General features: G+C 41.0%; 1 protein-coding gene across 3 annotated transcripts in view; it reads right to left on the minus strand.

Moving 5' to 3' along the window:
- Itga1 (integrin subunit alpha 1) overlaps positions 1 to 12,393 on the minus strand; it is a 166,156-nt gene extending 153,763 nt beyond the window's left edge. Inside the window, exon 1 of one of the 3 annotated variants that reach the window (XR_010063584.1) lies at positions 11,885 to 12,381. Coding sequence is in view for 2 of the 3 variants with exons in the window: in XM_039101763.2 (XP_038957691.1) it covers positions 11,885 to 11,945 (61 nt within the window). In the remaining variant the exon portion in view is untranslated. 3 annotated transcript variants of the gene reach the window in all.
- Positions 12,394 to 26,445: the final 14,052 nt, after the last annotated feature.

The raw sequence follows: 26,445 nt of genomic DNA on the forward strand, positions 1-26,445 counted from the left end.
TTTTTCTCACACATCCCTGTGTGAGAGGACATACGGAGGACATGCGTGCGAACATGTGTATTTGAGCTGAGTTTGTGATTTTTCCACCCTGGGTGTGAAGCCAGCTTCAAAACTTATATGAAAGTGAAAAACGCCCGCCCAAAAGTGCAGACTTGCCTCCGAAGTCAAAAAACACGGCTTAGCCTTGCTTGCTCTTTTCCTACCCGCACTCGGACTGAATGACAAGCTTGTTGGCTCGGAGATATCCAGAAGTAGTTTCTAAGAATTAGTCCCGTTCAGCCTGGGCTCAGCAATATGTCCAGCTGTTTTCTGCGCCTCGTTACCCTGTTTGCACCATCCAGTTAACCCAGATGTTAAAGGACAGAGACCAGAGAGAGCAGAAACTATGCGTGGAATGTATCCCTGGTGGACCTCTGTGTAGTTTGACCTGGTTGATGTCCTGGGAATCCCAGAATCCAAAGTTGGCAGACTCAGCGCAGTAGTCTCTGGGGCGCTTAGTGTGGGAGCCGCATTGCAATAGATTAGCGTTGGATCTTCCCTGCCACTGATTGGCCAAAAGCTGAGGATGTGGGAAGTAAAGATAAACCGATCTAATATGACCATCTCCAAAGAAGAGCCACAGAATTGGTTGTAAAGGAAAAGAAAAAAAGAAAAGAAAAGAAAAACAAACAAAAAAATCCATTCCGTTCCCCCAACCCCCTTTGGTACAGTGGCGATTGAAATAAGAAGCCTCTTTCTAAAGGGGAGTCAGAGAAGTCCTGAACACACACTCTCACTACATTTTGTATACGGATCTTAAAGCAGAGCTCTTTAGCCTTAATTGATGAGAGGGAGGGCTAAAGGAGGGATTAATCATGTTAACTGATGTCAGGCATCTTTTTTAGAGGTTGGTGTGTGAGTGTGTGTGTGTGGGGTGTGTGCAACTTTACATGCTTTTTATCCTCCCCTCTCGCCCCCCCTCTCCCAACCCCCATCTAATTCACCATCTTCCTATCCCAGAGACCTGGAACTCACTTTGGTTTGTTCCCTCAAGGCCTTTCACCAAACCAGACACAGGTCTCACTAAAGCAAGAAGGTAGCTTCATAGGCTCTTAATGAATGCAAGCTTTTCCCCGGAGCACTATCAACGTTTGAAAGATTCTCAAGCATTTCCCTCAAACGCTACCCTAATTTGTAAATATAAATAAATAAAATGAAGTTAGGAGGAAGTTAACAAATGTGTTCAAAATCGCATAACTGGCATTCAGACCCAGGTCTGATTAACCATACCCACTTCCACCAGGGACAATCTGTCCTCCATACAACCGTCCCTGCCAATAAGAGCTGTGTGCTGTTATCCCCTGCTGTTTCCCTTGACTGACAGCTTTGCCAGTTCACTGGAATCAATCTAGAAGGTTTGGAATGCACTGACCCCCCTCCCCCACACGGGTTACACCTTAAAGCCTTTACATTCTTTTGCTCACAGTTTTGTTTCTACCAAACCTAGCTAATCATTATTCATTTGAAAAAGATTTTACTTTAAAAAGATTAGTGCATTTATTTCTACATTTGCTATGCAAAGGACTCAAAATGTTCATGACTTTCTTAAGTTGTAAGGCAAACGTCTTTGAACTGATTTTTTTTGGGGGGGGGTATGGGGTCCCATGTAGCCCAAGATGGCCTCCAACTCTCCAACTGAATATCTAGCAAAGGATGAACCTGAACTTCTTATTCTCCTGCCTTCACCCCATGACTGTTGGGATTAGAGGCATGTACCACTTCACCCCAAGGCTTTTAAGAGGCTCAAACTTGGAGTTTTATAAGCACTTTTCCTAGTGAGCTACACCCCCTGCCCTAGGCTACCGTTTAGATGACATTGTTCTCAGTGATTGAACGTACTACAATATTTCTCAGAGTTGGTTTGTCTGAAACACCTTTCCTAACTAGGCTTAGTGTTGCTGTATCAGATAAGCAGGCATTCGCCTTCTCCTCGTGTTACCTTTGGTAAATTTCTAAATCAATACCGACTCTTAAGTTATTGGGGATTGTAGTTCCTAATTTAACCCCCAAGTCCTTGCATCCAAGCCAAAGCACTCTGTTTTTAAATGCTGCACTCACATTCTGGGGCACGTTTTATTTCACCGGAATGACCTTTGCTCCGAGTACATCCTAGGAAATTTTATATGGTACCTCGGCTCATCCTGTAATCAGTCCTTAATAGTTCGCTTTGCCTCTTGTGTCTGTCAGGAGGGCCAGCCGAGATGGCTCTGCCAAAAACCACACCTCCGGCCAATTTGAATGCTTTATCTGGCCTTTTTGAACTCTGGGTGTTTTGTCCCTGTGTCTCTCCATAGTCCCTGCCAGGTCCTTTGCCTGTAATATCATATGCAATTCCAAGCTAGTCAGGGTAAAGTGACAGCCATATTAACTTTACAGAAGCTTCTTAAGAGTCTGACTTTGTTATCAAACTGTAGTTCATTTCACGTAATGATGGCCATTAACAACTATAGTCTTAGATGGTGATATTTTTGATTCTTTTCTCAAATAGCTGAATGTAAAAACTAAGAAGGAACTACAAAACTAACAATAAAAAAGATCACGGTTTAGTTCTATTGCCCGAGATTGCCACTCGTCCTTCCCTTCGCAGGAATTTCTCCAATGGTGCCTCTTTTTCCTATCATACTTAGATTAATCTTTCCAAAGGAAGAAAAGCATCAGTGCTGTTGCCCTCCAACAGCTCAAATCTGTTGTCTTGGGGACACTGCAAGTGGAGAACTGGGTTAGAAGTCGAGAGAACTGCGGCTCTCACCCACCGTGTTTTCACTGTGACTTTTGGCACACTCAGTCTATTTGAAACCCTTTTCTTCTACTTGACAGTTGAGGGAATTGGAATCAGTCCCATAGATTACAGCTGTGAAACTACGCAGCATCAATTTAAAGAAACTAACACCTATGACATTTGTTTTAAAATTTGCACAATTTAAACCTGACTTTCTAAAACTCATTTTAGTGATTTGGGGTTGAATGCTTGTGTATCAAAACAAAACCAAAAACAAGACACCACCACCAACAACAACCACAACAAAAAGATATAAATTGGGCCCCCAAGAGAATGCTAAGTGGGTATAAAAGTCCCTGATACCAAACCTGAGTTCAGTCCCCAGGTAGAAGGAGAGAAATGATTATAGTGAATTGTTTTCTAGCCTCCATACTCACTCTGTGGCACACTTGAGCCCCTAGCCATACACGCACACACACACACACACACACACACACACACACAGGGGGGGAGGGGGGAGAGAGAGAGAGAGAGAGAGAGAGAGAGAGAGGCAAAATTGTGTGGCCTTACTTAGCTTAAATCTGTCAGTGTTGAGTTCTACGCATTCCTGGTGTTTGCTTGTTTGTTTGTTTGTTTGTTTGTTTCTCCTTATGTTACAAATAGATGGTTCCTTCTCTTCCCACATGGACAGTCTTTATGAAGTTGAAACAGGAGTTAAATCTGTAGAGTCATGTAAACAAGGCACTTCGGTAAATCTCTTAAGAATGCCTGGCTTGAAGTCCGAAATCAGAACCCCACGCTCTAAGTGCACACACTAATTTGAACAGGCTCAGATTGGAAATAACTGGCTTGGGCTCGTTCACTGGAAGAAAGCAGGCTGCGGGCAATTATTTACTGCAGTGTATCTCTTCCTAAACGTACTAGGGAATGAAATGCTTCATGTTCATGTGACAGCAACAAGGGTGACGGGCTCGTGAAGTATGAATATCATGTTTGAATTCACTTATCACTCCATCTTGTTCTTGTTGTTCATCAGATTTGGGGCCATTGTTTGTGGCTCTGTTTTACTCTCTGGCAAGATTTACTTTACTGTGACCACAATCTGAGTTTGTCATCTTTTCTTAAAGCCTCTCTGGGAGTATAACAAGACTTCTCTGTGTGTTTATTGTGTCTTCCAGACCACAAGCCCCTGAAGGGCTCAGCCTACCTTCTTTATTCCCCAGCACAAGTGATATGCACTTGTGTGGCACATATGAAAGACAGAACATCCATTCTCCTTTACTTTATAGTTTCTAAGTTGACTATCACTGAAACCCTAAACAGAAGAAATTGTATTGCATTTTATACTGTTACCAAAAACATATGCAAGATCGCGCTGAAGGTAAACACCTATAAACCTGTTCAGTTTTAGAGATACCAGAACTTAGACAGGAAAAATAGGGATTTTCTGTTATCCCTAACAGAAAGTATTATAATCTTTTAAAATAATAGATGTCAGTTACATTTATTGTACATGGTTTGAAATGTGGTCATTGCAGCACATGTGAGCAGCGAGCACTCTTATTATGAATATCTGGGGACAGATACTAATATTAAAAAGAATATATGCCAATCTTAGGCTGTACAAAGGCTGCTGGGTGACCTCTACAAGCAAAGTTAAGTGTGCAAAGGGGAGGGTTATTTAGCTAATTATAGGAGAAGGGGGGAAAGAATTTTTTTTCAAAGAAACTTCTTTACTCATTCTCCGAGTTTCCTTTTGACTACAAATGCTAATGAGGCAAAGTCAGCAGTCTATTTCCCACCACCCTTCACCCTACCACTGCCCCTATGTGTGTTCGTGTGTGCAAGTGCCATACACATGTGTGTGTCTGTATTTATGTATGTAGTATAGGAAGATTCTGTCAAGCAGTACAATAAAATGTTTAACAAATTACTTTAAGACTAAAAGTCTAGTTGGTCAAAGCCCATTTAATTTGCATCAGGCAATGTGAGTACTCTGAGGTAGAAGCAAGAGAGTTGGGAGTTCACCCATCCTCAGCTATGTTGTAAGTTTGAGATTAATCTGGTCTACATGAGATCTTGTATACACATGATGTAATTTATAGTAAAATATAAAAGCCACATCAGTCATTTGACCTAGTGCAATTTAGATGCTCTATTAAAAATTAAGGATTGGCACTTATTTCAGCAGATCTCTCATAATGCCCATAGGCATTGTGTGGTTTCCTTCCTGGTTTTTAAATTATGAGTTTTCTATTAACCTGGGTGTCATAACTATAGAAGGCAGACACTTGGAGAAAGCAGGCTTTGGACATAACCATGCACATATTCCTATTGCTCTTAAAATGTAACTGACAAAAAAATTCAATAAAACATAGCCAACTTTTCAAAATTTCCTTTTAAGTCATAGAAAAGATCAGATTACAAATAGGCCCATTATACACGCCAAGTGCTAACACTCAGGAGCATGCCAGAAAATTCAGTCTGCCACCACTGGAGACACACACACACACACACACACACACACACACACACACTCACACACACACACACTCACACACACACACACTCACACACACACTCACACACTCACACACACACTCACACACATACACACACATACACACACTAGACACACACACGTTCACACACACACACTCTCACACACACTCTCACACACACACTCACATATACACACACTAGACATTTGGATTCAGACACACACACTCACACACATACACACACATACACACACACACTCACACACACACACTCACATATACACACACTAGACATTTGGATTCAGACACACACATACACACACATACACACACATAAACACACATACACTCACACACATACACACACTAGACACACAGATTCAGACACACACACTCTCTCACACATTCACACACTCATACTCATACTCACATACACACACACTCACTCATACACACAGACACACTCACTCAGACACACACACTCACACACTCACACAACTCTCTCACACATACTCATACTGATACACTCATACTCATACATATACACACACACACTCACTCAGACACACTCACACTCACTCAGACACAATACTCTCACACACTCACACTCTCACACATACTTTCTCACACTCACACACACTCACTCACATAATTAATCAGACACATACACACTCACTCAGACACACACACACATATCCCACAAAAACATGCACATTTCACTTTTCTCTGCTTTCTCCCAAACATAGCTGTTCCCAAGAAGCTCTGACAGAGGAAAAGTGATGAAGCTGGTGAGAGCAGAGAAGCCATTATTCCTTCAGTCAGATACAGTCATGGCATAGAAAACAGCTGAGAAGAGGGGCAGGGCCCATATCTGTGTCTAGAAGGGCCGCTGTATTAGTCTCTTTGAAATCCTAGAATACAGAGTTCAGGTTTAACTTTTCTTTGTTTTTCTTTTTCAATTTTTCTTTTCATTTCTTTTTGATTTGGGACAATTTGTTTTATTTGAGAGAGGGTCTCACTCTGTAGCGCTGGATGGAACTAACTCACTCTATAGATCAGCCCGGCCTCAAATTTGTAGAAATCAAGCTGCCCCTGCCGTCCAAGTGACAGAATGAAAGGCATGAGTCACATGTCCAACAAGACGGAGTTTGCAAACGTACAAAGAAATATGCCCTGTGACACAGCAATCTGTAGTTGATGGCAACATTCTGATGTTTCTCTTCCACTTTAATACTTATCTAATAGGATGCCGCTCATACCGTAGAAAACTGTAAACTGCCTTCAGTTCAGTGCTCATATTGTCTAGTGCTACATAAAAGGTTGCATTTTCCAACTTGTGGGTGAATGAAAATACAAATAAAAAAGGAAGGATATGGTTGACCCTAGGTATGGTGGAGAAAAGGGTATTGTAGATAAAAGGCTTAGGCAGACACAGAGAAATCTGGGAAGGGTTCAGAATGAACATGACCCTGAGCCAGGCCATGTAAGGAGAGCAGGAATGGTGAGGAGAGGCCAGGAGATCAGGAGACTGAGGAGGCCAGAAGGGTAAAGGATAGATGAAAGGACCAGGGAGCCAAAATGGCTAGATTATATAGGGGAAGGTATTTGGGGAAAGGGCAGGCCAGCTCCTGGGTTTAGGGTAGGGAGTGAGGTACGGTAGTCATATCCTGTGACAGGTAGAGAACTGAGGCATGCTGGGTCCAGGTCCACTTTGATATGTTAAATAGACACCTGTTAGCCACCTTTCCCCAAAATAGAAGACCCAACATGGAATCATCTATTCAATCAGATACAAATATAGGCACAAATATACTCACAGGACAGGCTAATCTTTTAAATAGTTTATGTTTGTCTATAGTCCATTATTTCAGTTTATTCAATTAAAAGGGGTCAATTATTCTGAAGTACCAAGGTTAATTAAAGTTGTACACAGTCCTCACAGAGCACACAGTATGCTGGAAGGCAGACAGTTACATATTTCATCATTACCTCATATGGTGTGCTGTTTTATAGAAAGAAGGGTACTAGGGACATTCTGGTATTTGGGGAAGGACAGCTAGTCCAACTCATTGACTCACTTAGGAATCACATTTGTGTGGGAGTTAAGGATCTATAGTGCCGGGAGTAACTGCTTACATCAAGGCCCAGAGGCAACTTCAGAAGGGTTGACACAGTAGAACAGTCTGAAGGAAGTTCAGAAATCTTGAGGAAAGGAATATATTCATCTCATTTGCATCTCTTGACATTCTGCTGTGCTGTACGACTTTTGAGAATGGATACAATTCTCCAGTCAGGGAGAGCCCTAAATAGGCAATCTATTCTGACTTTAGCACTATGGCAACAGTTCCACAATAGCTCTCACCCCAGCTGCTTAACATAAACGTAAACACACTACTTTGTGTCTCCTGTGTCGGAAGAGCACTTGTAGAGAACAGTGTTTGGATCCCAACTCTCAGGAAATGCAACAAACAACTTATTTATTCTATTAAAATATTTTAAGGGAAATATGAAAATTCATCCAGTTAGGAATCTCAGTGGTAAGTTTCAGGGGTTGGGAGTAGAGGAAGAAAGGCAGAAGTGCACCGGTATCTACGTATGTCAATAAGTCAGCAGCAATCAGACATGACTCCAGAGCTCAGACATTGTATAACTAGATGATTACTACATTGTTTGCCTCTCTGCTTCCTGTGAAGGAACACCTAAGGGAGTCAACTTAAAGAAGGAATTGTTTATCTTGGCTCCAAGTTACAGACGTGTCATTCAGTCCACAGCCAGTAGGCCATGGTAGAACAGCACTTCATATCATGGTGGACACAAAGCAGAGGTGTTCTGTTTAATGGCATGATACAATTCCCAAGGACACCTCTCTAGGTGTCTAAACCCACACCACCACCTCTCAATAATCTGTCCAAATTTTATATCCATCAGTAGATTAAACCACTACATTAGAGCCTACATAGCCTAATCATCTCTTGAAAATGTAGCCCTTAGGCACAGTAGAGAGGTTTTATTTTTAATATAAACCATCAGTATTAGTTTCAAGACCACATAGAACAAGACAGCTAAACTAGTTTGGTGTGTGTGTGTGTGTGTGTGTGTGTGTGTGTGTGTGTGTGTGTGTGTTACTCTTGTTGACTTCTACCTAAGCAAATAAGCAACTCCCAATGGATTCATTGCTGTATTTAGAGACATCATAATGAGTAAGGCATCCCCCCATCATAACTCCTAATATATGACTGCCATTGGATTTCATTTATTCTATTGGGCCAATGATTGTCTCCCCATTCGCAGTTATCTCCTCACTGGACTTCACTTTATATAGGAAAAGAAGGCTTTAAAGATGACGCATGCTTCTAGGCAAGATCCTACACAACAACATACAGCTAACCGGGGCCAATGTAGATCCTGTTATTAATGAACTGAGATACAAGTATCCTTGCTTAGAGTCTGCGTAAGGTAGAGTGAGCTATCATATATAGTTTTACTATATACCTAACAACCATGGAAATAACACTGGCTTTATTAACTGTATATACATCCTTATCTAGGTAAGCTCACCATCTGTGCTTACATTTTACCCACAAGGTTGAGCAATAGAGGGAAATGAACTTGTACAAATTAGGGTTATTTCGCAGCAGGAAACTTGAGGTCAGAGGTGCGAATCGAAGTAATTTGTCATTTGCTAGCTGTGAGACTTTGGACAAATGGAAAAAAAGTCTTCATACTTTAGATTTTTCATTTTTTCTTCTTCAAATTATGAGAGATGTGTATGCTTTCTCACTTTTTTAAAATTAGAGATAAAATATTACAAAGTTCTTGGCCCAGAGCCTGTCATACAACAAGTTCCAGCATTAATATATACTACTTATAATAATCATCTATGTGGAAGGCTGAATCTAACATTTCCAATGAGAGCAATGAGCACGGTATTACAGGGGATAGAGAGAGGGTGTTTATTCCCTCTGTTCCTTCTTGGATGAACATCAGTACTGATTCAGCTGCAGTCTACCTGTCCCCATAGGTAGATACGACAGCCTTCTTCCAGTAATCAGTTTCCTCAAGGTCTATGAACAATCATGGCCTCTTCTCCCACCGAGGCTTGGTATGATTTCTATCTACCATTTCTCTTCATGTACTCTACCATTATTTTCTCCCCTAAGGCTTCCTCCAGGCTGTCTGTTTACGAAACTACTTTCAGTCCAAGCCTCTGTGTGTATCATATATTACACGAGGACGTTGACCTATCTAAAACAATGGTAAAGACTTTATTTGAATGCTGAAGGGAGGAATCTTTTTTCTTGGCAAATTATTTAATATATGTTGGCAGAAACTAACCCAAGATGTTGTAAATCCTTGGTTAGTTTATTGGAATGCTAGTGGTTTGTTATGATATATGCACAGCATTGAAAGCTGGACAGAGTTTGTTTAGAAGGCAGAGGGTAGTGGGAAGGAAGGGTGGGGTTCTTTTGTAGACGCATCAAACAACAAGATCATATCCACAGTGGCAAGAAGAGCAAGAGGATTATGAGGAATGCAAGGAAAGGAAACTGGGTGTGATGGGTGTTCTGTTTAATGGCTGTGGTAGGCGGAATAAAAGTGTGGGACCACTGAAGATGCCCTTGACCTAGTCTATGAAAACAAAGCACATTTCCTTAGATGAGAAAGCAGACTGGGCAGAGAGACTTGAACGGGGATTTGGACAGAGGTACCAGAGGAAGGCAGCAACCCAGGGCAGGTAGAAGTCTGTGGAGAAGGTGCAAAGCAGAACCAGAGAGGAAGACTGAAAACTTGCATGTCTAGCTTTGAAAGTGACCACAGAAAGTAGCCTGGTTGGGGGGGGGGTCGCTTGAGTTTTATCACAGCGTGACTTAAAACCTATAGAACTGGAAAACAGTAAATGCCTTGTTTTAAGCCAATAAATCAATGACAACAATAAGAAATGGACACAGGGTCCTGGATTTGGGCAATCTGTTTAGACTTTGGATCTTTTATCTGAGAGGCAATCATGAACTACCACAGACGATGTACTTCAAATAGATACAAGAAAAATGTCGTGTTTGGTAGGTAGGTCAGAGGGACAATCTAAACTCCACAGTGTCATGCGTAAATGGATATGTCTGTAAGACTCCAGATTAACTTAACTGCTGAGTCCACGAATTGGTAAGAGGTTTCCAAGTTTGAACAACTCATAAGGAAAAAGTCAGACCCAGGATTCTTAATGTCTTGTGTTTTGTGGAATGGACATAAACACACTAAATACCAAGAACCTGTCCTCCCTGGGTCAATAGTACTCTAAATATTATACACAAAAAATGGAGCATACATTAGAAATACCTACCAGTCTGCCTCCTTTAACTCTCATCTGGGAATCAGCAAGGCATATTATACCAATCTATACATGAAACTGTAACTTTTTCACCCCCACCTATACTTTTAGAGAACATGGAAGCTTCATTTCTGTGCTGATTAATGTTTGTTAAAATGAGAAAAACGAGATACAGCTTGAGTAATTAGTAAGCAATTCAGATTTTGCAAAACATCGAGATACAATCTCTGAAAGTCGGGGTTGGAAGGGAATCACAAGCCAAGCTTGAATCAAGGGCAGGCGCAAGAGCTGGTAGGTTAAAACCACTCCCTGGTCTATAGTGTTGTTCAGAAGTCACCCCTGTTTGGATTCGTGGACATTTCCCGAGGAAATGTCTGGATGAAAAGCCTGCAGCTCCTTAACTGCCCACACCACTTCACTGTGAAAGAAAATGGGCTTGCTAAAAATCCATTCGTAAGTGAATGTAAGAGTTCTCAGTGTTTAGCCACACACTGCTGGGTTAACTGGCCCTATTTAATAGTCAAATGTGAAATTAACTGCTCAAGGATACCGACGTGAAAACATCAGGCAATTGAATATCATGTCCTGTTAAAGACAGCCACTAACTGAAGGACTAATGAGGTGATAATCTGTGCTTAAACCTTAAACCCTTTCACTGAGCTCCCGGCTCAGTTTTCCCTCCCCAACTACTAACTACAATAAAGGTTGTGACCCTAGCTACTGTTAGGAAAATCTGAAATGCCCCCACATTTCTCTCAGTTGAATAGAACACTGCATTTCTAGGGTACTGTGCCTTTTTGAAAATGCATTTGTATTTGAAAGACAGCACTGTGATGTTTGAGTGCTAAACATTTGATTTCAAAATGTTCCGCCTTTTAGGAGCTAACGTAGAAACGTCATATTGGGACAAGCAGTAATTTTGTCTACCATGCTTGTCTTTCCTTGTTCTTTGGCAGAAAAAGATCCTAAATATTAAACAGGAAGAAAATGCTATCAAGTCCACTTCTGAGCAGCCCTAGGGCAGGAACTTTGCACATTAATCAGACGCCCTCCGGTTACTCTCCCTTGCAATAATTCAAATGCCTAAAACCCAATGCACAATGTAAAAAACAACTTTAATTTGAAATACCACTTGTACTTGGAAAGTTCTCAGCACTGCCTCCCGCAAGCAGGCGCTCCCTTCAGTCCTTTGAACTGTGTCTACCTGAGGGTCCCTCTGGTCTGCCCTTCTGCTATGTGTCACCCTTCACCCGAGTCCCAAACCCCACTAAATATACTCAGGAAAGCAGGGTCGCTCACCCGTGAGAAGCCATATGCAGGCTACAGTGACCTCTAGGCTGGCAGGACGCCTGGGGACCATTGCTGGAGCGGCTGCTGGAACCAGCTACGTGCCGGTTCGTGGGCAGGAGCTGGCAGGAACAGGCAGAACCGGGACGCTGGCGACTTGCGCTCTGGGTCACTCGTGTGGTCTCCGAGGGTGTCCGGCAGTGGCCCCAGCCGCTGCTGCGCCCAGGAGCTGTGAAGGAGTGATTTCCTGTGTTTTGGTCAAATGCTGCTAAGCCCTCTCCACGCGTCTCACATCCCAGATGGATTGCCACATTTCCCCCCCCTTTGCGCGCTCCGTCCCTGAAATCTCACTGGCAGCTACCCAGGCTGTGTCCGAGACATGGACAAATAAAGCCAACTTCGCGGGACCCTGTTTAGGCTAAAGTCCACGGGCAGCAGCAAAGCAAACCTTAAAGGGACATCTGCCTTTCACTGAGAGGGCGATCTTGCTTCACGAACTAAATCCCAAAGGTAGTGGGAAGGCGGGGCTAAACATTCAGGAGGGAGTCGCCAGACTAGTGGCCCCGCCTTCGCACCCTAGACTTCTCGCCGATCTGGGTGGAAAGGGAGGGCACTTTGAAAGTTCCCTGGCTTTTACTCTTGAAGGGAGGTTGCTTTCCCAGTTGCGCAGAAGGGTTTAGACCTGCACAGAAGTTAGCCCCTTTTGCCAGCGAACTTGGGATCTTGGCCTTGGAGCCTTCTCGCCCCATGGCGTCATTGCCACAGGCAAGCTTCTCTGAGAGCTTTCTTTTGAGTTGCAGAGAGCTCGCCTCTTTTAAGAAGACTCCCGATTAAAGAACGTTGTAGATAAGGGGTTTGATGGGGGAAAACACAGCAAGACAGCCTGGAAAAAAGGAGAAACTAAACTGGGGGAAGGCAAGGAAGAGTTAGGGAAACGGGGTGGGGGTGGGGTAGGGAGGAAGGCAGTCTCTTTAGAAATGGAATGTGGGCTATTTTGTCTAAGCTAAATTAAGATGTTTGAACATTGAGGACTGGCTCAAGGCACCGTTTTCGGCTTTTCCTTCTTGTATGAGTGCATATTAAGTCAGTTCATGTTACTTCTGTCTAAAGAGAGGTGGGCAGGAGTTGTTCGGCTTCCCGTGCCTGGTCACTTATGATCTATATTAGCTTCAATAAATACATACCATCTTAAAAGTGGCTTAGCACTTTTGAGAATTTCAAAGGAGAGGAACCAATGGATGAGTGGATTTGTGGTTAGAGCCCTGGGCAGAAATCAGTCCAAGTGAGCAAATGCTGGAACATCCGTGTCCAGAGTAGGACAATGTAGAAAGGTGCCACCGAAAGGAGGTCCCACTCTCTAGACTACAAGGCAAGTAGCATAGGGGCTGGGGGTGGGGAGGGCTGGAGAAGCCCACAGGCATCACTAGGTAAACTGCCAAATAGAGAAACAACAGCAGCTACGAGGGAAAGGACAAATGTCAAAGAAGTCTGATAGTCAAGAATAGGGTGAACTAGTCAGGCATGGTGGTGTATGCCTGTTATCCCACTACTGGACAGCCTGAGGAAGGAAGGCTTCAGATTCAAGAGGCAGCTTGGGCACCAGTGTGAGTCCCTATGTCAAAAACAGATGAAAACCAGTGAGCAGGGTACCACGTTACCATGACCATTAGTTCCTTAGCAAGGAATTACCTTTCTGTGGTGGTTTGAACATGCTTAGCCCATGGGAAGTGGCACTCTTAGGAGGTGTGGCCTTGTTGGTAAAGTTGTGGTCTTAGAGGAAGTGTGTCAAGTGTGTAGGCAGGTTTTGAGGTCTCCTATGCTCAAGCTATGCGCAGTACAGAAGACAGCCTCCTTCCAGCAGCCTGCTGGCAACAGTTTCCTTCTGCTGGCTTTCTGTTCAAGATGTAGAACTCTCGGCTCCTCTGTAGCACCACGACTACCTGTTCATGGCCATGCTTCCCACCAGGATGATAATGGGCTGAGCTTCTAAACCTGTAAACCAGAAATTTTTCTTTCTTTCCCCGGGGATAACTTGCACTTCTAGTTTAAATATTTGTATTTCTTCTAGGAGTTAAAAACATAATGGTGATAAGACCCACACTGGTAGTATTGCTAGGTATGTTATGAGGGTTTTTAATTGTTCTTCCGTCAAATCAATGTAAGTGTAGAGGTTGAAAAATAGCTATTGCCAGGCAATTAAATGTTGCCTTCTATTAAAGTTGCCTTGGTCATGGTGTCTTTTCACATCGATGAAACCCTAATTAAGACACACTCTCTCTCTCTCTCTCATTTTTTCTTTCCTATTTTATCGAGACAGTGTTTCTCTGTGTAGCCCTTACTGTTCTGGAACTCACTCTGTAGACCAGAATGAGATTAGCCTGCCTCTGCCTCCCCAGTGCTGGGATTAAAGGTAAGTACCACCACTGCCTAGCTAATATATTCCAAATGATTTGGTAACAAAAATTAAATATTACCAGGCCAATTGTTTTGGGTTTTCATATTGTCTCTCAGTTCCAATTTCAAAATTATTTAAATCTCTAGAAAAACAGATTATGGAGGGTTGCTGTTCATCCCTACTTCGTATATGTTGGACTTCCTTACCTACATTCAAAAATCTTTCCAAAGAATGCCTTTCTGGTATAGATTCATGTCCCCACTTAGTCTCAACTACTTCTTCTGCCTCTCAGTATGATCCACTGGACTTTTCAAAATGATCAATACATATCGATTAGTACTCAGGCATTTAAAACTTATAATAAATAATTTCTCAATATTATTCCCCCCAAATACTTAGCTTCCAAAATAGAATTTGTCTATGTTTGTATGTGGTTGTATGTGCACATATGTATGTAAATACAGCCACAAGGGTATAACATTGTGTGCTATTAGAAAAACCAAATTTGTAAGTGATCAAGTTCATAAGTAGCAAGAAATTTTTCTTTCTTTGCCGGGGGATAACTTGCACTTCTAGTTTAAATATTTGTATTTCTTCTAGGAGTTAAAAACGTAATGGTGAAAAGACCCACACTGGTAGTATTGCTAGGTGTGTTATGAGGGTTTTGTTTTTAATTGTTCTTCTGTCAAATCAATGTAAGTGTAGAGGTTAAAATATAGCCATTGCCAGACAATTGCATTAGAATCTCTGCTCAGTTTCTGAACCATAAACTTAATCTCTCTCAAACACACTACTGTCCTTTGTCTATTCTGACTAGAAAGAAGAAATGCCATTGAGTAAACTGTCAGAAATCCCCAGTCTCACAAGATAGTATCTAAATGAAAATACTAGGCAGAAAATCTTAATATTTATACTTCACTATTTTAAATGAGACCTGACATGACCTGACCAGACTCCCTCTGTTGTTTGGAAAAGAGTACAAATGAAGAGCACACTAAGAATTTGAGGACCAAAGTGATTAAGAATTTTAGAAAATTGAGTCTATGAAGTGAGGCCAGATAGTTGGTTTGAATGAGAATGACTTCTTTAAACTAATATATTTGACTACGTGGTCCCCAGTTGTTGGAACTGTTTGGGAAGGATTTGGAGGTGTTGCCTTGTTGGGTGAAATATGTCTTCGGTGGTGGCCTTTTGAGGTTTTAAAAGCCGTTCCCATTTAGCTCTCTCTGCCTTATGTTTGGGGCAGTTGAAAGCTCTTGGCGACCGTTCTAGTATTATTCCTGCCTGCCTGCTACCATGAGTCAAGAGCTCTAACCCACTGAAACTGTAAGCCCCAGACAACCCTTTCTTCTGTAAGTCCAGGTGTCTTACCACAACAATAGAAATATAACTAAGACAGTTGGTACTACTGGGGCATAGTCTTAAAAACACATACATTGCACTGTTGGGTGTCATCTAATATACTATAAAATCACTGAAGTTCTGGAGTTAGGTTGCATGGACCTGAGCTCTGGAACCACAGCACCACAGCTGTAGGACATGGGAAAATAGGGTAGGTTTTCTAATGATGAAAATAGCTCCTCACCCTGAAGACTCATGTGAGGATGAGATGAGACAACTTCCAAGCATTCAACACAGTAGGTCATGTGCTATTAACTATTCTCCTTCCTCATGGTAGAAGAATTGTTATTAGGTCAACAGTAGAAACTTAAGCTGTCTCTATATGATAGACCCTATAGAAAGAAACACTGTGATGGCCATCGGGAGGGCAATAGTGGGAATTTTACCCAAACCTCTCCATCACCTCCTATTATTTCTTAAATGATCTTTGTCATATTTACTAGAAATTATGGAGCTACCCATTAGATATGCTTACAAAATGGGTGTAGATCAAGGTACCAAACCGTTATAACACTGACACATTTTGCTTTTCAAATTCGCTAGCTATCAAAGGGATTTAAAAAAAAATAAAATAGGGGTTGGGGATTTAGCTCAGTGGTAGAGAGCTTGCTGAGCAAGCGCAAGGCCCTGGCTTCAGTCCTCGGCTCCAAAAATAAATTAATTAATTAATTAATTAATAATAAAATAGCAAGTATCATGAAGATTTGGGGAGTAGGGGTCTTCCTTGACAAACGACAAAGCCTACCAAGGTGCTCTCACCTAGAAGGTGTTGCAAGATTTGCTCAGTAATAAGTAATTTAAAGTTTGCTCCACACTGAAAATAAAACCTAAGAAAAAAATTGTAAGCAGTGTTTTTTCAGAGAAAAGTTTAAGCTGAGCCTTCAAATACTTCTTTTGGCTTCATGATATTTTTTGCTTTAAAATAATTCTCTGAAAATTCTGTACATGTAAATAATGAATTCTGGTCACCTTTCGCCCCCTCTTATTCTCTCATCCCCTCCAGCCCCACTGAAATCCTTGAACCCATGTAGTCTTCCTGCCCATATTCATATGTTGTTGTTGTTGTTGCGACATCCTGAGTTTAATTATGGTTGCAGCATGAACGTGGGTGGGGACGGTTGTTACTGGAAAAATGGCAGCTTATCAACAGCTATAGCACTGGGGGGGGGGGAATCACACCACTTCCTCCATTACTATTAACTACAACATTTTCAAGGTTTCGTCAAAATATTTCATCATCTTACTCCTTGCCCACTCTGAAGATTTAGTGGTAGATAAAATGTCTAGATCTGCTTCTCTTTTTACAATGAATCCATAAAATTTCATTTGTTTAATATGTACAAATATATACATATATGTACACACTGTATATATTTATTTTTCACACATGCATGTATACACACATGATACACATACACACGCACGCACACACAATATATATGTATATATTTGAGTCAGGGTTTCTCTTCATAGCCCTGGCTGTCCTTGAACTTGCTCTGTAGACCAGGCTGGCCTCAAACTCAGAGATCTGCCTACCTCTGTCTCCCAGGCACTGGGATTAAAGGGATGCACCATCGCCATCTGACTAATTTGTAAATTTTGTTTGTTTTGTTGCAGTGCTAGGGACTGAACTCAGGGCCTTGTCTTTCTTAGGATGGTGCTCTAGCACTGAGATACATACCCAGTCCCAGAGTCGGTAACAATTTATAGATTTTATCATTTCCATCTGTAAGCAATCAGGGAAGAGGTATTTGCTACTAGGGAGATGCCACACAGGTAAAGGGTGTAACTGACTCATTTTTTTAAGGTTCTGCTGTGGAGTGTGCTCCAGCACTCTTTTCCTCTGAGGTGAAACCAAGCAGCACAGTTGTATCCTGCTGCTGCAAATCTGGGGTCCATTAACAGCCTTCACTTATAACTGGAAACAGACAATATGTGGCTTGCCCTCAGTTCTAACATTGGCGTGTTTCGTTTTAAGCCTATTGAGTTGCTTGGTCTAGATTCATTAATGTCATTATACCCTGAAAATTCCAGATTGTTCCCTCTATGACCAAACCAATTCCCAGCGATAGAGAGCTCGGAGTTCACCTCTAGCCGGCCATTTGTTTTCTGTCATTGCGTAATGTTCTTGCGTGAGTGTTTTTTCACTTAAATAGGTGTTCCTCCCTCCCCATTTCCTGAACACGTCTGTGCCAGAAATCGTGTCCAAAGGCATTTGAGCCACTGGTACAAAACAAAAAGAAATTGGCTTTAGAATCATGATGAGGGTAGTTTAGCTCTTGACACTGGATAAAGCTTCCCTTGCCTGGCTGGCTGGCTTCACCATGAGTGAAGCGCTCACTATGCCACTGAAGAGAGGTGGTGCCAGGGTGGTATCCTGGCAGGAACATTCCACTCGTGGCACTCTCTGACTCAGAATAAAAAGCAGTGATGGCCAGAAACCGTTGAGCTGCACTATTGAGTCCTTTAATTTGAAATACAAGTCTGTGTTATTTTATTACACTGTGCATTAGGCAGTTCCAGGATGGTCTGACCAGGTTGGTTTAGCTGTTTCCCTTTTTACAAACATCTAAAAAGTTAAATAAAGTACATTAAAAAAAGTAATGCTCTGATATCAAGAAAATAAAGCATTGGTATTCCTTATGGCAGGACTGGGTCATTAAATACATCTGTGGGGAAATACTTTTGTGTCTAATTTTTAAGAAAATAATAGGTCAAGGGAAGAGAGGTTTATTGTTTGATCCTGAAATGACAGCTAAATAGTTTGTTTTACAAGTCATGATCTGTTGTACTATTCTAAAGTCTATACCAAGATGGTCAACCACTGACATTTACCCTCCAGAACTTGACCGCAAATAATCCATTCCAACATTCACCAAGTTACTTTAATACATCCGGTGGCCTTTTCTGCCTGAAGGATTCAGAGAAGTTGAAGTCTTGGGCCCTACCAAGTCAGTTCAGAAGCCACCCAGAAATATATGTGTGGGATCAATGCTCTGATTCTATCAGACCTGAGAGCATAGGGTAATTAAAAATCAATAGGAACAGATAATAAACACAGAAGTCTAGAACTGGGGGAAGTAGGTGGGGACTTTTACAGGACAAAACGCATAGGACACTTTAGAGAAGGACTCCACAATCCCCCTCACTCCTGCATCTTTCGTGCCGTCAAACCAGTACTACAGGAATGATGGCGGCAGATCTGCTGCCAGCTAAAGATGGAGCCTGGCACCCCTGGGGACACAGTTGCATTGGTCTATGTGTGTTCTCCAGGATGAGGCTGAGGAAACACTTCCCAGGACACTTGTTCCTGATTAGGGAATCCCTGCAAATGGAATTCCTCTCAAAGGACTGGCTTCTCACATGATGGAGACGTCAGTTGATGAGGTCTTGCCCTCAAGGAACCTTCCCTCTTATTGTCTCACTGTGTAGTGACTCATTTTCCTTCCTACTAATCTGTGACTACTCTAGACTTCCATGTCATAAACTCTAAAATGTGTGCCTTTCCTTGACAAACGTCACAGTGTTCTTTCTAACCCTCACGTCTACTCTTTGCTCTCTCCTACCGAAGACTTGGGTAATAGCAATGAGCAGTAACTGGGACATCAACTGAATGACATCCTATCTTGGAATTTCCTCTGCTGAACTAATCTATCTATAGTTTTTAAATCATTCTCATTCAGGTTTTCAGAGCACAGGCAGACTTCATTCTTTGCTAGAATACCATTAAATTTGCCCCCTGCCCAGTTCTTGTGAGAGTCCTCATCTCCATCTCTATGGACTGGGTTTCTACCGCCCACATTTCTCTCAACATTCTTGTTGATCAAACTTGCACCAAACTTGGCCCACTAAGCTCTGCTCACAGCATTCCTGGCCTTAAAGTTTCAAAGTCTTCCACAGTCTCCAGACAATCCAGTTCCAAGGGCTTAAGAACCATGTCATCTTGTTTATAACATGAATGGCCCCATTTCTCAAGACCAATTTTTTCCATTGTTATGACAAAATTCCTGGCAACTTAAAGGAACAATGATCTGATTGGGGTTGGAGGGGACAACATGTAGTGGTAGGGACAACGTGGTGGCAGGAGTTGGAGGTCAGTTGGTCACACCGTAGCCAAAATGGAAGAGCAGAGAGCTTTGGATGGTAATTCTCAGCTCACTTTCTCCTTTCAATAGACTCAGGGAGCCCTGCCCATGGAATGGCACCACTTGCAATCAATCTGATTTATAAAATCTGTCCAGACTTGTACATTGAACTCCAAGAAGACAATGTCAAGTTGCCAATCAATATAAGCCATCACAGGCTCCAGTCTCACAATATACTTACTTTAGTGTTGTCCTCTCCTGATCCCTGCTTTGACTTTTCCTTTCATGAAAACTCCACTGGGATGTGAAAGGGAGCCATAAATAAACAAAGGAACAGTATGTGACTAAAATAGTAAGTTCTTGTAATAAGAGATACATAAAGGTGTCAATCCCTGTCAATCAAAATAAAGGGGAAAAAAAGGAAAAGAAAACTTAAGCAGCATTGGATTTTCTCTCCTCCTTTAGTATTGACTCCCTTTCCTCCTCCTCAGTTAAAACCCCCTCTTTGCCAATGTCTTTCCCACGTCATCATTTCTTGTTACATTCTAAATTGTATTTTTATACCCATGTGTATATGTAGATACCCACCTTGATCAAAGAACCTTCTCATTACAGAAAATGAAGACCATCAAAGGAAACCACAACTGTCACATTGCAGAGATCAACAGATCATCAGGAGTTCAGCCCCAAAGGCTATGTCTGCATCATAGCTCCTTCATATACGACTCAGGGAACATCTCAGAAAGAAGAGGAGAGAAAAGTGTAAAAGCCAGCACACCAGGAAGTCTGCTGTGAAACAGCCTCTCCTAGAAATGGCTGTATGAACAAGACCAGAACAGTGGCTCAAAGAATCTTCTTCAACCTGCTATTCATGATTCTATCCTTTGCTATGTGGATAAACAGAAGACATCCTTTGAAGCAGGGCTCAGACAGTATAGTTAGCGTTTATGTTAGCCAATCTATGACCTCAGTTATACCAATGACTACAGCACAACGTTAAATACTGTAGGCTGCCCGACGCAACTGAAAGGTCTGCATATATGAATAAGTCAAGAGGAACACATTTATTTTCTTCTGCCCACTTAGTTTTTATCTGACTAACAAGCCCTACTAAGGTCCTCACCTGAGTCACAACTGAGCAAAAGCAGCCATGATATATTTACTAAAAGCAAAATTATATGTAACTAGCCTGGAAATGATCATTCGGATTCTCACAACAATGGACACTGAAGTGCTTAGAAACAACGCTTGCAGAGCTAGAAGCAATATGTGTTTGGCCCTTGGCTTCATTGTCCTGTTACCGGAACTTCAGAGTAAAAGCCCAGGGAGCTCAACACACTGGTGGGAGCTTCTATCCAATATGTCAATCAAAGAAACAGTAGTGGTGGAGTACAGAAGGAGGTTTTAATCAGTGTGGCCATAGCAGAAATAGGTGAAGAGACTCAGCTACCCAGACCTGACGTGACTACTTTCATGCTCTATAGAGCAAAGACAAAGGCATGAACTGGAGATTTCTATTAACTGGGGAATTTTCACAGCTGACACTGACGGCAATCTTAGTCAGGCTTGACCTGGTTGATCATTATCTCAGGACTGGTTCTGCAAAATTCCAGGAAAGAGAGATCCTCTACTGCTTTAGGGTCCTTTAGTTCTCCTGGGGTAATTGATCTGTTCTGCCTGATCTCATCACTGGGTTTTTTTTCCCCCTTAGGGCTATGTTCAGTCCCTTGTTATAAACATATTTATCAACCAAACCTACAATTCCTAGTGTATAAACTTGAGGATGTGACCAAGGTGTGATTGACAGGAAGGGCTTTTATTACAGATATGAAGAAGAGTACAGCCAGAGGCATCTGAAAGAGTCCAGAGCAGGAAGAAAAAGTAAATTGAACCTGGCTAGGTTAGCAGACTGGACCTGTGTGTGTGTGTGTGTGTGTGTGTGTGTGTGTGTGTGTGTGTGTGTGTATAAGGGTGAGCAAGAAAGGAAGACAAAAGGAAGAGATGGAGAAGGAGACAGAGATGGGGTGGGGGTTGAGGGGTTGGTGTACTTCAGAAATGTCAGGGTTTTATGGGAAAGAGAAGCTGGGCCAGGAATTCCAGGAGGTGGAGAAGTTTAGTGTTAGAAGAGCTGAGAAGAAAAAAGACAGGAAGAAACACTTTAGTGTGCTAATGGACATCAGAGCCCCACATCTAGAATTCAAGTTACTTACGGAAAAAGAGTTGACTCAGAGCAGAAGGGAAAGTAAAAGGAACAATGGAGTTAGTTGGGCCAGTGTCTAATCCCTCCTTCAAGAACTGGATATTTATGTGACTATTTCATAAAATCTTCTAACTCGTTTTTATTATCCTCTCCTTAGATTAGTCGAGAGGTTAACAGCATCTCCTGCTGGCTTCACATTGCCAGGCTCCCTGGTCCTTGGGATCATTCTTGAAGAAATTCAGGTGAGAACTACAGAGTGTAGTGTAGACAGTGGGTAAGATTTATTACAAGGTAACAAGAAACACTCCCAAATGTGGATCTGTATGTTTAGATAGACTTCTAATTTGCAGCCAAACTTTCATGTAGGTGTGAGATTTCTCTACCCCTGCTCTGCCTCCTATACGCTGGGGCCTGCAGTTGTTTGATACCATTTCCAGAGACCTTATACTGTTTTCTAGAAAATATCTGGAAGATATGCCTTCCTGAAGGCTGCTTTCCTGTCCAGGTAATTGACAGGCCTATTTGGATTTTCTCTTAAGGGAGGAAAAGATGGTATGTTTGGTTTTTATCTGGAAGGCTCCTGCTAGATAATAATCTTACAATCTTCCTGGCCATTCAGAAAGTTATATCTCCACAGGCCTGAGATACAGCTCAGACTCCATTCTTTGGATCAACAATCAGGAAATCTGGACTTTAAAAAAAACTTTTAAAACAGGTTTCATGAATAGTAGAAATTATTTACAAAGAAACTTTGTTTTTGTTTGTTTTGAGACAAGTCTCACAATGTATCCCTGACTGGTCTGGACCTTTCTAGGTAAACAGAGTTGGACTTCAACTCACCAAGATTTACCTGCCTCTATCTCCCTAGTGCGGGGATTAAAGTTAGATGCCGCCACACACAACAAGGAAAAAATGTTTTTAAAGTTTTAACATTCTAACACAAATGCAATGAATAAACACAGGTACGTGATGCCTCACTAAAGATAGAATATCAAAAAAGAAGTGTAATCATTGAAATGAAGAAGTCGGAAGGCTGGGACTTGAGACATGGCTCAGTGGTTAAGAGACTCCTCCAGAGAATGAATTCTGTACTCAGTACTCATTTCAGACAGCTCATTGTCTTCTGTAACTCCAGCTCCATGTGACCTTTGGCTCATAGAGCACCTGGATGTGTGTGTGTAGATATCATAGCTACACATGATTAAAAGTAATGAAGATAAGTTTTCAAAATCAAGAAGTTGAAAGGTATAGTATCGAAAGTCAAAAAAATTACAAGGGAAATTGAAGAATATTTCAATTTTCAGAGGAAAGAATTAGATGTAAATAGACCAGCAGAGATTGTTCCTTGTGTGGAAAAGAGAGAAGAAGCAAGCAAGAAATAGAGGAATCAAGGAAGAGAGAGACAGTGACAGTATTAATATATATGTGATGAGAATCACAGAAGAGAGGAGAGAAAATTAAAACAGGAAAGTATGCTTGAAGAAATACTATCTGAACACTCGAAATGTATATAAGAAATACTCAAGTTAATAAAAAAAAGAGAGAAAAAAAAGAAATACTATCTGAAAACTTTCTAATTAGGATGAATAGTGTCAAAATTCTTATTCTATATGGAAACCAAAGGGATCCACATCTAGACTTACAGTCAACTGTCAAAGGTCAAAAAGGGGGCATAATATGGTAGCAATCACACTCCTACAATGTAAGAAGCTCCTAAGATTAAGAAAAGATTTCTCATGAGACATCATGATGGTCAGAATAAAACAGATATCCACCTTCTGCAAAAGAAGGACTTCTAATCAAATGCAACAAGACTAGCCAGGAGTGGGGCTGAGAAATTCAGTTGTTCTTAGGTCTTAGTAAATTCTGAAAGAAACTATTACTATAGTCCTGTTCTATCAGGAATGCTAAAGACACCCTTTATTCTGAAAAGACACTTGGCAGGAACTCAAATTTGCATTAAAGAATAAAGAACAGCAATAAAGAGATCCACATTCATACATGTAAAAAATAATAAAGCCTGTTTTTATTTACAACTCTTATCAGATTCAAGAGACAACAGATGCCATAGGGGCAATGGAGACATCTGTAATCCTGGAATTTATGACACAGAAAAAGAATTACATAATGGAGACCAGAATGTTCTACAGAGCAAGTTCTGAGCCATTTACGGAGGACATGTCAAAAAGGAAGCATACAAAGACCAAAGAGAAAAAAAGCAATTATACAGAACGGTAATTATAAACTGTCAATGCGCATAAATTAATACAATTTATATGACAGTAATGATATGAAAGAGGGGGCGGAAATAGTGAAATGGAAGACCAGTGAGCTTGTCCTTGAGCAAAGGTGTTATATAATACTAAAGTTCGCCCAATTCTCACGATGAATATGAAGAGAATAGATTTAAAAGCATGTAAAAGTCAGCATAAAGCAAACAGTATAGTACATTTTAAACTATCTACTCAACAGAACACGAGGCAATGATGTAGGAATAGAGGATGTTTTCTTAAACCATTCACAAATATTAACTCAAATGAATCATAAACATAAATATAAGAACAACACGAGAAGATGCTCACTAGAAACAGTAGTAAATCCCCACGGCTTTGGATTAGTTAATAGTTTCTTAGATGCCATGACAATAACACAAGTGATAAGGAATTTACAAAATGCTCTCCAGGGCAATTTGAAAAGTTATACTTCAAAATCTATCGCCCAAAATGTTAGGCAAACAACGAAGCAAATGCATGCTACACTAATGGAGAAAATGTTTGCAAATCACTAATCTGGAGGTGTCTAGTAATAATGCTTAATTTATAGTTCTATAAGTTTAAAAGTACCATTCAAATATTAAAGCTCTAAATGTGAATTTTTACAAAGAGAAAATGATAACAATTACTAAAAAGCGTATCTATTGTGAATAACTACCACTTCATGCCCATCAAGCATCCATATGAAACAGTAACAGGAATAAGCAAGGATGTAGAAAAATTAGCACACATACATGGTTTTTTAGATTTTTTAATGTATGTCTTTATGTGTATTGGAATTTTGCATGCACATCTGCAGATTTATGTCAGAAAACAGCATCAGACAGTTGTGACCTGCCATGTGAATGCTGGGTATTAAACTCAAGAATAATCTATAGCCCCAAAGATTCTAAATAGTACAAACAAGTTTAGAAAAGTCTCTTAGCTTCTCAAAGTTCTATACAAAGCTCTCATTGCATTTTCAGACAACCAATTAACTTCACTCTTAGTATATACTCAGAAGAACTGAAGATATTTTGCGACACAAAGTTACATGTATAAACATCAGCAGTATTCAACAGGATGGAATACTGCAAACAATGCCAATATTCAGTAGATGAATGGGAAAATGGCATATTGAAAATATAATATAGTGATATTCAACCATGAAAAGAAATAACATTCAAACTTATAGTTCAGCATGCAAGAACTCTAGAAACACGAAGAGTGAAAAAGTGCACACACAGAACAGACCATAGACTTTTTCATTCCACGTACATAACTGGAGAACTATAAAAAGAAAGAAAGTGGGGCTTGGCACATAGCTCAGAGGGTGGAGTGCCTGCTGCTCAAGCGTAAGGATCTGAATCTGGATGCCAGGCCTCCCTTTGAAAAGCCAAGTGCAGCGGTACATATCTAAAACCCCAGCACTGAGATGTGGAAACAGGAAGGTCCTTGTCTAGATAAATCAGTGCCAGCCACAGGTTCAGTGGGAGACTATATCAGTAAATGGCTAAAGAGTCAGGAATGAAAAGGGAGACGTAACAACAGTAAATGAGGAAACTCAAAGAATCATTAGGTCTTATTTCAGTGGCCCATACTCATAAAATTAGAAAATCTTAACAAAATGGATGATTTTCTAGACAGATATCACTTACTGAGGATAAATTAAGATCAGGTAAATATTTAAACAACCCTATAACCCATAAAGAAATAGAAGCAATCATTAAAAAACAAGCCTAGGACTGGATGGTTTTAGTGTAGAATTCTACCAGACTTTCAAAGAGCTAACACCAATACTCCTTAAACAATTCCACAAAATAGAAATAGAAGGGACAAACACAGTCTATGAAGCCACAGTCACCTTCATACTTTAAACCACACAAAGACTCAACAAAGAAAGAGGACTTCACACCAATTTCCCTTATGAACGTTGATGCAAAGATACTCAATAAAATTCTCTCAAAGCAAGTTCAGGAACACATCAAAAGTATCACCCATCATGATCAATTTGGCTTCATTCTACAGATGTATGGATGGTTTAATATATGAAAATCTATCAATTATAGTCCACCATATAAATATATTAAAAGAAAGAAATCACAGGATCATCTCATTAGATCTGAAAAAGCCTTTGACAAAATCCAACACTCTGTCATGTTAACAGTGTTATAGAGATCAGGGATACTAGACTCACACCTAAACACAATCAAAACAATATACAGAAAACCAATAGACAA

This window comes from Rattus norvegicus, chromosome 2 (genome assembly GCF_036323735.1).
Source record: "Rattus norvegicus strain BN/NHsdMcwi chromosome 2, GRCr8, whole genome shotgun sequence".
In the NCBI taxonomy this organism is placed as follows: Eukaryota; Metazoa; Chordata; class Mammalia; order Rodentia; family Muridae; genus Rattus; species Rattus norvegicus.